The sequence below is a fragment of the Heterodontus francisci genome, chromosome 7, assembly GCF_036365525.1.
Source record: "Heterodontus francisci isolate sHetFra1 chromosome 7, sHetFra1.hap1, whole genome shotgun sequence".
Taxonomy (NCBI): domain Eukaryota; kingdom Metazoa; phylum Chordata; class Chondrichthyes; order Heterodontiformes; family Heterodontidae; genus Heterodontus; species Heterodontus francisci.
In genome coordinates this window covers 113,816,994-113,830,535 of record NC_090377.1, presented here as the reverse complement: position 1 = coordinate 113,830,535, position 13,542 = coordinate 113,816,994, and the positions used below count along the sequence as shown (strand labels likewise).

General features: G+C 43.9%; 1 protein-coding gene across 4 annotated transcripts in view; it reads left to right on the top strand.

The window, feature by feature from the left end:
* The first annotated feature begins 5,366 nt into the window (after positions 1-5,366).
* The window catches only part of traf3ip1 (TNF receptor-associated factor 3 interacting protein 1), a 199,055-nt gene continuing 190,879 nt past the window's right edge, over positions 5,367-13,542 (top strand). For all 4 annotated transcript variants that reach the window (XM_068035907.1, XM_068035906.1, XM_068035905.1 and 1 more), the window contains exon 1: positions 5,367-5,610. In XM_068035907.1, coding sequence (XP_067892008.1) covers positions 5,488-5,610 — 123 coding nt within the window. In that variant the 5' untranslated portion in view covers positions 5,367-5,487. The remainder of the gene's footprint in view (positions 5,611-13,542) is intronic.

Below are 13,542 nucleotides of genomic sequence, written 5' to 3'. Positions count from 1 at the left end.
GGTATTGGTGAGACCACATCTCGAATACTGTGTGCAGTTTTGGTCTCCTTATTTAAGGAAGGATGTAAAAGCGTTGGAGGCGGTTCATAGGATGTTTACTAGATTGATACCTGGAATGAGTGGGTTGTCTTATGAGGAAAGGTTGGACAGACTGGGCTTGTATTCGATGGAGTTTAGAAGAGCGAGGGAGACTTGCTTGAAGTATATAAGATCCTGAAAGGTCTTGAGAAGGTGAATGTGGAAATAATGTTTCCTCTTGTGGGAAAGTCCAGAACTAGGGACACTGTTTTAAAATTAGGGGTCGCCCTTTTAGGACAGAGGTGAAGAGAAATTTTTTCTGTCAGAGGGTTGTGCGACTTTGGAACTCTCTGCCTCAGAAGGTGGTGGAGGCGGGGTCATTGATTATTTTTTAAGGCAGAGGTAGATAGATTCTTGTTAGGCAAGGGAATCAAAGGTTATCGGGGGTAGATGAGAGTGTGAAATTCAAGACACAAACAGATCTGCCATGATCTTATTGAATGGCGGAGAAGGCTTGTGGGGCTGAATGGTCTGCTTCTGCTCCTAATTTGTATGTTTGTAAGGGGGCAGAGAGAGAGAGGAGGGAACAGAGAGAAAGAGAGAGGGGGCAAAGAGTGAGAGAGACGGCATAGAGAGAGAGAAGGGGACAGAGAGAGGAGGGACACAGAGAGCGAGGACAATACAGAGAGAGGGGAGAGATAGGGATTGGTGAGACCTGGGAGAGATTTGAACACAAGGATGAAAATTTTAAAATCAAGGCATTGGGGAACTGGGAGTCAATGTAAGTCAGTGAGCACAAAAGTGATGGGCGAGTGGCACTTGGTGTGGGTTAGGGTTTGGCCAGTAGGGTTTACACAAACTCAAGTTTATGGAAGGTGACTGATGCTAGGCTGGGCAGGAGTGCATTGGAATGGTCAAGTCCGGAGGTAACAAAAGAATGGATGAGGGATTTGGCAGAAACAGACAATGTTATGAAAGTGGAAGTAGGCACTCTTTGTGACTGTAGCCAGACCTGCAGCAAGAATGTCTTTAACTTAAAACAGACATGCAGCTGTACTGCAAAGGCAGTTTGTAAATTGACAATCGCCAGAAATGGGCCAAGTTTCTTATCTCAGGAATCAAGAAGACCTTTAACTGAACTTTTAAAACAAGCAGGGAATTGAAATGAAACATCACACAATCAAGCATCTTCATGAATATACTAGTCAAGAGATAGCTGTACAATCAGACAACACAATGGTATGCGTATATCCAGGTTTAAGTGACTTATCTCAACCACTGAACCCCTGTAGCCAGATTGTAAATAGCACTTACAAGCTAACGAGCTTTGACTTCCAATATGCCTGGATGGACACTCGCATTCCTTGGAAACGCTCATCCCAAAATCTGTTTCATTAGGGCGATACTCTTTATCAGTCTATTGATGCTGATAAGCCAGAACTTCACCATTGAAACACCTTCATATGTTTAGGACTATGTAAAACTCTTGCAAGATTTATGAAGTTACAATCGAAAGCGGGTGAGATGTGCATCAGTCATTGTCACCGGTGTGATTTTTGTACATTAAGAAACGTTGTTCAGGGACAAGAGCAGGGACCTACGGGACAAGAGCAGGGACCTACAAGGCAACCGCAGGCGGGATTGATCATCCGGACAAATGAGTTACTAACCGGGTTAGTGCAGTTCGGAAATTAAGGGACAGTGTTTGTAAGTATTAATTTAACTTGCAGGGAGCAGGATACTGATGTTAGAAAGTTATTGGTGGTATAATAAACTGTTAAAAGAATACTGTGTGTTCTGATGAAAGGTCATAGATCTGAAATGTTAACTGTTTCTTTCTGCACAGACAGTGCCAGACCTGCTGAGTCTTTCTAGCATTTTCTGTTTTTACTTCACAAATCCATGTTTGCTCTCTCTGATCAGCTCAAATTTCTCTAAATGCTCAGTCACTCTGCCCTTAATTATAGATTTCAATATCTTCCCCATAATAGTATTAGACTAACAGCTCTATAATTTTCTGGTTTCTCTCTCTTTCGAGAAATAAGAGGGGGCTATGGAAAGGTCCTTTGGGAACTACAGAAGTAATAATGTGAGAACTGGAAGAGAAGCCATTGCAGGAAATTCTGTGGCACAGTGTGGCTTTCGTGCAGAGAGATCGACTATTGACATGCTGTTCTCCCTTCGTCAGATACAGGAGAAATGCCGTGAACAACAGATGCCCCTCTACATTGCTTTCATTGATCTCACCAAAGCCTTTGACCTCGTCAGCAGACGTGGTCTCTTCAGACTACTAGAAAAGATCGGATGTCCACCAAAGCTACTAAGTATCATCACCTCATTCCATGACAATATGAAAGGCACAATTCAACATGGTGGCTCCTCATCAGAGCCCTTTCCTATCCTGAGTGGTGTGAAACAGGGCTGTGTTCTCGCACCCACACTTTTTGGGATTTTCTTCTCCCTGCTGCTTTCACATGCGTTCAAATCCTCTGAAGAAGGAATTTTCCTCCACACAAGATCAGGGGGCAGGTTGTTCAACCTTGCCCGTCTAAGAGCGAAGTCCAAAGTACGGAAAGTCCTCATCAGAGAACTCCTCTTTGCTGACGATGCTGCTTTAACATCTCACACTGAAGAATGCCTGCAGAGTCTCATCGACAGGTTTGCGTCTGCCTGCAATGAATTTGGCCTAACCATCAGCCTCAAGAAAACGAACATCATGGGGCAGGATGTCAGAAATGCTCCATCCATCAATATTGGCGACCACGCTCTGGAAGTGGTTCAAGAGTTCACCTACCTAGGCTCAACTATCACCAGTAACCTGTCTCTAGATGCAGAAATCAACAAGCGCATGGGTAAGGCTTCCACTGCTATGTTCAGACTGGCCAAGAGAGTGTGGGAAAATGGCGCACTGACACGGAACACAAAAGTCCGAGTGTATCAGGCCTGTGTCCTCAGTACCTTGCTCTACGGCAGCGAGGCCTGGACAACGTATGCCAGCCAAGAGCGACGTCTCAATTCATTCCATCTTCGCTGCCTTCGGAGAATACTTGGCATCAGGTGGCAGGACTATATCTCCAACACAGAAGTCCTTGAAGCGGCCAACATCCCCAGCTTATACACACTACTGAGTCAGCGGCGCTTGAGATGGCTTGGCCATGTGAGCCGCATGGAAGATGGCAGGATCCCCAAAGACACATTGTACAGCGAGCTCGCCACTGGTATCAGACCCACCGGCCGTCCATGTCTCCGTTATAAAGACGTCTGCAAACGCGACATGAAATCGTGTGACATTGATCACAAGTCGTGGGAGTCAGTTGCCAGCATTCGCCAGAGCTGGCGGGCAGCCATAAAGACAGGGCTAAATTGTGGCGAGTCGAAGAGACTTAGTAGTTGGCAGGAAAAAAGACAGAGGCGCAAGGGGAGAGCCAACTGTGCAACAGCCCCAACAAACAAATTTCTCTGCAGCACCTGTGGAAGAGCCTGTCACTCCAGAATTGGCCTTTATAGCCACTCCAGGCGCTGCTTCACAAACCACTGACCACCTCCAGGCGCGTATCCATTGTCTCTCGAGATAAGGAGGCCCAAAAGAAAGAAAGAAGAATTGTGTAGGTAAGAGTGGAACCAGGTGAGGGCAGTCCTACCCAGCTGGATAATGTCAGAGAGGCATTGTAGGAGGATGGTGTGGTTGACTTGAGTCAAAATCTGCAGAGTGGTGAAGAAGGATGAGGAAAAATAGTCTGCTATAGTTCCAGAGGATGTCATTTGTGACTTTGATTAGGGCTGTTTCATTGCTGCGGCAGGGGTAAAAATCTGATTGGAGATGTTCAAACAGGGAGTTACAGAGAAGATGGGCATAGATTTGGGAGACAACAACACTTTGGAGAAAAAAAGGTTGGAGATGGGGGGCTGGATTTTGCCACCATGACAGCAGTCCCGCTGCGAGGGCCAAAAGTGGAGCAGACGCCATGCTGGTGGGTGGCTGGACCTTGAGGTGGCATTTTGCAGGCAGCTGCCAATTAATAGGCCACCATCCAATTGAAGTGGCCACTGTTGAGGCTGAAAGCTGAAGGAGAGGGTGCCTCAATGGCAAGGCACCCTCAAAGACCAGGTAGTTAATTTAAAAGAACTGAGGCCAGGCAGGCAAGCTCCAGTGATGGGTTGCGGAGGGTGGGGGGAGGTTACAATGTGGGTTATATTACAGTGGTGGTGCCTTAGCTGAGGAGGAGGTAATTGCCAACAGGGGAGGGGAGGGGAGGGCCCCACTGTCAGCCAAGGAGCAGCCATTGAGGAGGCCCCCCACGAAGAACCCGTTGGGTGGCCACCAGGGTTCTGGCGATCTACACTGCTTGTAATATGCCATGGCAGTGGGAAGATTTCAGGCATCCCTTCCAACACCTTCCCCCGCCATATTATCGGCCCTCCTGCCTCCTAGCTTGTCGCCATAGGTCTGGAAAAATTCAGTCTAGGGTGGTAGTTTGCAAGCATGGAAAGGTTAAAGGTGGATATATTGGAGAGTGAGTCATGATGGCTGATTTGAAAGGGAGGAGTAGAACCATGTAACAATTACGGCACAGAAGGAGGCCATTCAGCCCATGATGTCCGTGCTAGCTGAAAAAACTAGCCGCCCAATCTAATCCCACCTTCCAGCACCTGGTCCATAGCCTTGCAGGTTATAGCACTTCAGGTACATGTCCAGGTATCTTTTAAAATAATTGAGGGTTTATGCCTCCACCACCGTTCCTGGCAGCGAATTCCAGACACCCACCACCCTTCTACCAGTCACCTTAAATCTGTGTCCCCTGGTAACTGACCTCCCCGCCAGGGGAAACAGATCCTTCCTGTCCACTCTATCTAGGCCCTGCGTAATTTTGTACACCTCAATTAAGTCTCCCCTCAGCCTCCCAGTTCCAGGGAAATCAACCCTAGCTTATCCAATCTTTCCTCATAGCTACAGCTTTCAAGCCCTAGTAACATTCTTGTAAATCTCCTCTATACTCTCTCCAGAGCAATTTTGTCCTTTCTGTAATTGGGTGACCAGACCTGTACAATACTCCAGCTGTGGCCTAACCAACAGTGACCACACTTCAAAAAGTACATTGCCTTTCAAGCACTTGGAGACTTCCGGTGGTCATGAAAAGCGCTATATAAATGCAAGATTTTTCTCTAAATAAGGTGGATGTAATGGTACACAAACCGGCGAGAATATGGAACTCGGTGGTGAATAGGTAAAGGTAATGATGCCATGGGGGAGTTCAGGAGGCACAAATGGGCTGGTCAGGTAACCGAGCTGTTGCTGCGGTTGCTAGGGAGGCGCGTCACGCCGTTGGCGGCGCATGTGGTGACGCAGGCGCGCGGAGTGGCGGTTAGCGCAGCTAGCGCCGATATTGGTTTCAAGGCCTCGGCGATCAGCTCATTCCTCCGCTTCCCAACCCTCAGCCACCCACATGAGGTAAAGAAAGCCCGCAAGCCATGAGCGGTCCGTTCGTGAAGCGGACCCAGGACTCGCTCGGGAGAGTGATCAAGAAGCCGCCGCTGACCGAGAAGCTGCTCAGCAAGCCGCCTTTCCGCTACTTACACGACATCTTCACCGAGGTGAGCAGGGAACCGTGGAGTTGGCGCACGTAAACCTGGCCCAACGGCAAGGGCGGCGAGAGTTGGCTGTCTGGTTGCTAGGGACTCATCGCGACGCCATCGGGCTTTGCAACACATATCGGAGTCCGCTTCATATCTTACTTTTGGTGTTAGATCATATCAACCCCTCTAGACCATATCAACCCCTCTAGACAACACATTAGGGAAGATTATTATCGTCAAGCTGTGGGTTGAATTTCAGAAGGACCCATCCCCTGTGTGTGTATGTTTAATCCTTGACTCCAGTTTGCTTGGGAGACTAAAGGATGGCAAAGGGTCCCTCCTTCTCAAAGCACCTGGTTGCACAGTACAAAATGCCAGGCTCAGTACACTTAGCTATACTAAATGCAGTCAACTATACTCTCAATTCTACTTTCAATAAACTGACGTCATCCCAAACGCTACTGCCCCTGCCCTAACTCGCACCAAGTTCCCTTCCCCGATCACATCTGTGCTCACTGACCTGTATTAACTCCCAGTCAAGGAACGTCTTGATTTAAAAATTCACATCCTTGTTTTCAAATCCCTCCATGGCCTTGCTCCTCCCCATCCGTAATCTCCTCCAGCCCCGCAACCCTCTGAGTTATCTGGAATCCTTGAATTCTGGCCTCTTGAGCATCCCTGATTTTAATCGCTGCACCATTGGTGGCTGTTCGTTCAGCTGCCTGGCCCCTAAGCTCTAGAATTCCCTCCCTCCACCTCTGAATTACCCTACCTCACTTTCCTCCTTTACGATGCTCTTTAAAACCTACCTCTTTGTCCATGTTTTTGGCCATTTGCCCTTATATCTCCTTATGTGGCTCGGTTTCAAATTTTGCATTTTGGGTTCCTGTGAAGCACGTTGGGATGTTTTATTACTTTAAATGTACTATATAAGTATAAGCTGTCAGTTTTTCATTTTTATATATGCTGGAAGTTATGATTGGAGCTAGAACTTTGCCTATATAAGTACTGTGTGCACCAAATACCCATTCTTCCACACCTATTTCCCAAAAATGTAACTTGTAGGAAGTATTTAATGTTTGTATCCGTTTCAAGACCTAAAATTCTTCACCACCACAATCAGGGGTGTACATTTACTTTGGTTTTTTAATGTTAGGTATTTCTTTGGACTCTTTGTCATTGCAGTAAGTGACCCACGTGTTCCTTATGAACTGAGATGTGTCTTTATCTGCCCAATGTCTAGGTAATTATAGCAAGACTCTGTGATTGAACAGACATCCTTGATACAGTGTTCAGTCATGTAGAATATATGACTTTGGAAGGTGGGAGGATTTACACCATTAGACAGTGACTCAGGTTACAAACCAGCAAACACATTTATTTGACATTTAACAACACCTTACGTTTATTTAAGTCCTTTAACATAGTCCAAATATCAAAGCAACAAAGACTTTTCCTGTGTTAACTCTTAACATAAAATTGATCCTTAAAACATGGTCCCTCACTTATGAAGCAAAATGTTGTCCAGAGCCTCTGATGAGCTTTGTATGCCAGATGAGCTGAGGCTGACTGGGAGTAAGTCAGACTTTAAAAAAATGTTTAAGTCAAATCCTTTGAAGGCACACCACAACAAACAATAGTTTTAAAAAATGTAACTCTAATAACATGGCCGGTCAGTCACAGTTTGTTATTTAACACAGAGCTTAATTAATTGATCTGTAACTAATACATTCAGTGTCCAATTAGACAGGTTCCCATCTAAATCTAAAGACAGCAATATACCAAGTCATCCCTCTGCTTATCTAAGATATGAATATCAGCGAGACTGTCATATGTTCCATGTAGCTAGCAGCAACTGATTAACTTTAATTCTGTGCGTGCTGTGAGAAACTAGCCATTAAATAAGCTTTTATAGAGATAAACGCAAGCAGCACTCTCCCTGTTAAGTTTTGTGATTTCTGGGTCATAGATCAAGATTGCCACTAGGGCTACCAAATGGTTCTTACTGGTATTTTGTGAGTCACAATCTATAATTCAAACTAATTATCTGAAACAATAGAAACCAATGGTATTGATTATGGTTCAACAAATTTGCAATGATTCTCAATTGTTAGTACCAGGTGCATCTACTGTATAGTATACACTGACTAAAACTGCCCACTGTGATTCTACAAACAACATTGATAAAGAAAGGAACAATAATACCACAAGACTTCCATACATTCTGCGTGTACTACTACATGTGAGATCTTTGTTCTGGGAGCATTCTTGCTTCTAACTGAGAAAATAAGGTGAGGTGTAAAACAGCCTTTTTCATCTGGTGATAAAAGTTAAAATTAGCCCCAAGGACCTGAGCACATAACCTAGACTGACATTTCAATGCAGCAGTGATGGAGTTCTTCATTATTGGTAATATTGCTTTTCAGATGGAACATTAAACTGAGGTAATGTCCACCTTTTCAGCTGGATGTAAAAGATCCCATGGCTCTTTTCCAAGAAACATGAAGTTCTCCAAGTGTTTTGGCCAACATTTATCCCTCAATCTACAACAGATCATTCTATAACTCCTTATTCATGTCATTGCAGTTTGTGGGAGCTTGGGCCAGGATTTTATGGGCCCCTCCGAGGCAGGGTTGGAGATGGGGGCGGTGGTGGTGGTGACCACAGAGAATTGTGATGGGTGATGAGGCTGCGGCAGGGCAGAATGTCCGTCGCCTCCCCATCGCCCAGCGATCTTCCCGGGGACGGGATAGGCCAACGATGGTCTTCCCACCCAGATGCCAATTGAGGCCCTATGTGGCCCATTAAGGGCCTCTTCCTGCCACTGCTGGGCTCTTACCAGCGGCAGGAGGGCCTCCACCACACGGAGAGGATGTCTTGTAAAACGAGGCCCCCTCCCTGCGGACGTTGGGGGCAGGGCCCTTCGTGGGCAATTTGTGGCCCTTGGATTGCTACTGGGAACAGCTTTACTCCTGGGACCCCCCTCCCACTGGACAGAACGACCACCACTCCCCCCCCCTTGCTGGGGCTTTCCAGACACCCCGGAGATCCCGCCTCACCTTCCTCTGGTCCAGGGTTCCACCAGTGGTCCTGGGTCCGAGGCTTCTGCATTAGCGACGGTGGTGACCACTCCTGGTGGCGCTGCCGATATTGCTGAGCTGCCAGCCCTTTGATTGGTTGGCAGTTCTTGGAGGCAGGATGCGGAACCCTTTGTCTTTAAAGGGACGGGGATACAGCCTCGTAAAACGTTGACTCCAAAAGACCAGAGGATCACTGGGGGGGGCATGAAAAGGCAGTCGGGATTCCCCCTGCCTTTCGGCCCGGCGCCGGGAGCCCCGCCTTCAGCACAAAATCCAGCCCTTGGTGTGTGAAAATTGGCAGTCGCTGACAACAGCGAAACCTAGCTCCATCCATGTTAATATGATTTCCCCCTGAGTCTTTTGCGATCCTGTCTGGATTCAAAGATTCTAAAGTCTCTTCCAAAGGGAAGTCTAAAAACCAAAGCTAGATGAATCACCTCTGAAATGGGACTTCATTCAGGTATTGCACAAATTAATATATCTTCCTTTTGAATCTTTTGGTACTTAAGACTCATAGAGGGCTTTGATTTAAATGTGTATGATTGATGTGATCCAGGTATTAATTGTCAGTAAACATTAGTGGATTTGGCGTTGTGATTGTCTGGTGATGGACATATCCGTATTTCATGTTGAATCTTGCATTCCATTTTTGTTAGTCAAGAAATTAGAATCTCTAGTTTTTAATACTCTCCTCGTCACAATTGGAGTAAGGGAAACGTTTTCATTTCGTAAATATCCATGGCACTCGGTGGACTGTAACTAATGTCTTTGCCAATTTCAGTTTTTTTTTACTTATGGTGTTACAGTTTGGGCTTTTCCAGATACGTTATCTAGTGCCTAACACAAAAGCTCTTATAGGCTAGCCTGTGCCTCCTATGAACTGAAATGAGATCTTATCGCTTAGGTAGACTGCCATAGTATCTTGGGTAAACAGTTAATGTTTGGAATGATGCGTAGGATTTCCTTTGTATACTGGTATCCATGAAAATGAGATTTATAGTGCCTGCCTCAACCTCAGGACATCGCAAAGTACTTTACAGCCTGATCACTGTAGTCACTTCTAAAGGCAGCTCGGTAGAACGGCCCTTGTTTGGTTCTCTACTCTTGGCTTTTTAATCATAGTTGGAACGTCACCACCAATGGCTTTTTTGCCCACCCTTGTATCTGTGGAGTCTCCAAAGGATCTATTCTTGGCTACCTCTTCCTCCTCTAGCGACATCATCTGAAAATATATGGGATTATCTTGGGTGTATGCTGATGACACCTATTCAAGCTCTCCACCGCCTGTCTCGTTCCCTCCATTGCCTCTGTGGTGTTGGATTGCTTGTCTGATGTAAGCTGCAATTTTCTTCATTTAAACATTGGGAAGACCAAAACCATCAACATTGACCCTGCCATATACTCTGTAACCTTTATTTCTTCACCCTCCCTAGCCTCTGTGAGGTTGAACCAGATTGCTGGCAACCTCTGGCCTTTTGAATCCTGAGCTGAGCTTCCAATCCCCTATTCTGTCCAATACAAAGATTGCCTATTTTCTCCTGTGTAACATTGCCGTTCTCTGCTCTTGCCACTACCCATCTGCTGCTGAAAATCTTATACCCCATGCCTTTTTAGATTCAGACTCAACTAAACTAGTGCTCTCCTGGCTGGCTTCCCATCCACGACATTTTGTAAATTTCAGCTCATTCAAAGCTTCCAGTATCCTGTCCTGGACTAAGTCCACTCACACATCACTCCTGTCTTTGTAGTTTACATTAGGTCGTGTCTCTCTTTGCCTATAATTTAAAATTCAAATCCTAATTTTTTTTATTTCCTTCATGGTCTTGCCCCTTCCTATATATGCAGCCCACATCCCCCCCCACCCTCGGCCAACTGTTGATGGCCTTGTCCATAGCCATCTAGGCCCCATACCCCAGCATTCCATCCCTAAGCCTATTTGCCTCTCTTGCTTTACAGTCTTCCTTAAAGCCCATTTCTTTGACTAATCATTTGGTTAGCTCCCCTAATATCTCATCTTCTGGCCTGGTGTCCATTTATGACTGGTCACGGCATGAACGTTTTCTATGTTAGAGACACTGTATAAATATAAATTGGTGATTTACTTTTCTATTTTATGTCCATACATTTAAATGGACACCTCTCATCAAATGCTCTCTTGTATGCAGGATACGGCATGCCTGATATAATATGCTGCTTTGAAGTTATGTGGAAGAGGGCTGTTAGACTGTAACTTCTGAGAAACTATATCCCATAATACAAGCTTTAAAGATCCAGAATATGATTAGAAATGGTGTTCTTTGAGACTGAGAATATCTGATAGCTGTAATGCTATCCTGGTGGGTTAACTAATTTCTTTAGATATATTTTTTAAAAAAATTGTTGAAAACATTCCTCTCTAAAGTGAGTAAAAGTAGGCTGGGCTCCTATCATGATCATTATTTATCATATGGTCTAGTCAGCTTGCTTAAAAGTAACATTCACTCAGGTGCTTATAAGAAAAGACGATTCAGCCCATCAAAGCTCATCATTATAATGTCCAAACTCTCCCCACTGAATTCAGCCTTATTTTGAGCGCTGTTATTGTCTTTGCCTGTATTACTATATACATAGGTACTGTACATCTTTTACACAATGCCACCCAGGAATTTTTTTTTAAACCTTATACTTTGAACTTTTCTATAGTTTAAAATCCCTTTGTCAGGTGGTTGCCCAAGCATTGAAAAGTAATGCACTGATGATTATGTTCTCTAGAAAAATGTTGGAATATAAATTATTTTATGGAAATTAACATTAGTAATTTGTCAATTCCATTTAATAGTCTTGGGCAATAAGATTTACTGATACTAATATAGTTATCAGAGATTGGTAACTAAATCAATAAATTGTAGAACAGGGAAACATTTTTGTAAACAATGAAATTGCATGATGAAATGCCTTGTGCTTCTGTATTGAAATCGTATTTGCTTAAATAATATTTTAATATATTTGGTTATGTCCTGCATCCTGGAAATGCAATGATACAATGACCATGGACTAACTCTGAAGAGTTATGAAAAACTAACTTTGTCTTTTTTTAAAAAAGAACCTTTTATTTTTAAAAGTGAACAATGGTCCAAAATGGCCACTGAAGAAAAGGAGATTGACTTTTTGATGAGAGAGAGAGACAGACCCACCCACCCACCTACCTTGTAACAGCTTGAGCTCACCAGGCCAGGCAGCATGTGCCCTGCTGAAACAATCCGACATCCACAGTATACAGCAGTGAGAGCTAGAAGTAACCCACCATCTTCAGCAGAACCTCCAAGAGAGAAATCTACAATGATCTCAGGCTTATGTCCATCTAGAATCTGATTCTCAAAAGAATTCAACAGGTTTATTATAAACTTCTCCCCACCCCCCCTCCCCCCCACTGAAAACCACTTTCCTCTTTCCCTTCTCTATCTGTCTCTTGTATGTGCGTGTGCGTGCACGTGCGAGTGGATGCAGTTGCGACAATTGCGGGATAAGCCGTATTGATCAATAAACCATTGACTTTCTGTTTTTAAAACCTACAAGAAACTTATTGCTGTCTGTTTATTTGAGAAATAAAACCAAGGGGCTAAACTCTAATACAAATACACTTGCTGTGGGGAGTTGAATAGTGGGAATCACCCATGTCAGACCACGTGGTCGTAACAGTCATGTTAGGGGTCAGATTAAACTGAAGGACATTTTCTTTTTTCCTAAATTCCAGAAGATGGAGCTCCTCATATGGAGTTCCTAGTTTTGAGAAATTGACGGCAGTGAGTTCGTGATGATCTGCTCTAGCTATGGACAGGTTGATATGAACTCATTAAGAAGGCACAACATTGTTGATGCCCATTATAGAACAGAAAATCAAAATTACTTAATGTAGTTGCCTCGTTAACTTGTTACCAGGTTGTACATATTTGTTCATGTACTTCAAGTGGAACAATGCCCATTTCAGGTAGTGGTGTGAACTAATGAACAACTGAAGTTTTAAATTGTTTGTGTTGCGTGGATGTTGTATTTGTTTCTGCTGTCACTATGGTACATGGAAATGAACACAACAAAGGGGTTGTCTCAAAAGTCTCTTGTTACAAATGCTTTTAATATAGATCTTGACTGTTCCATTTTTACTCTTTTTTTTTCCCCTTCTGCTCAACGGCATGAAATTTAAATTATTACCAGAAATTGAAAGAGAATCGCATATATTCTATGATGCAAAAAATGTTTTTTATGCTCCCACATATTGATTCAAAGTTGCCCATGCATTTTATTCAGCAACCTACTTTAAGAAAATAACTTGCATGTGATTCTTAAAATAGGAAAATGCCAAGCACCACATAGCTTCATGAAACAAATGAGAATTACGATCAACCAATATGCAAATAAATCACTACGCAGAATCATCTAGATTGCTGACAGAAAAGTGATGTGGGTGAATTTCCAAAGGGGCTTCAACAAAAAAAGCTGCCCACCATTTTCCAGGGTGTTTATAGTGATAGAAAAATTGTTTTATTTTCTTACATAATTGGGACCATGGATTAGGATTTATCTGTGGCAATTTAAGAAACTGGAATTTAATCACTCCAAACATGTAAAATGGTATTCATCACAAACGTGTGAAACCAACTTTTCAACTGTAGCATTCAAGTAGTTTTTATTCAGTGTGCCAAATGGAGAGGTTACTTACATGGCATTAATATCTGTGCATCCAAATATCCGTGATAGAAAGATATCAAAGAGGTTGTTGTCAAAATAGTAGGAAGAATGCCTGTTAGTGGATTTCCCATAGTTACGGTCACAACAAAGGGTTGTTCGTCCTGCAGTAATAACCTGTGCATGATCTGGTGATTTTAAACAACGA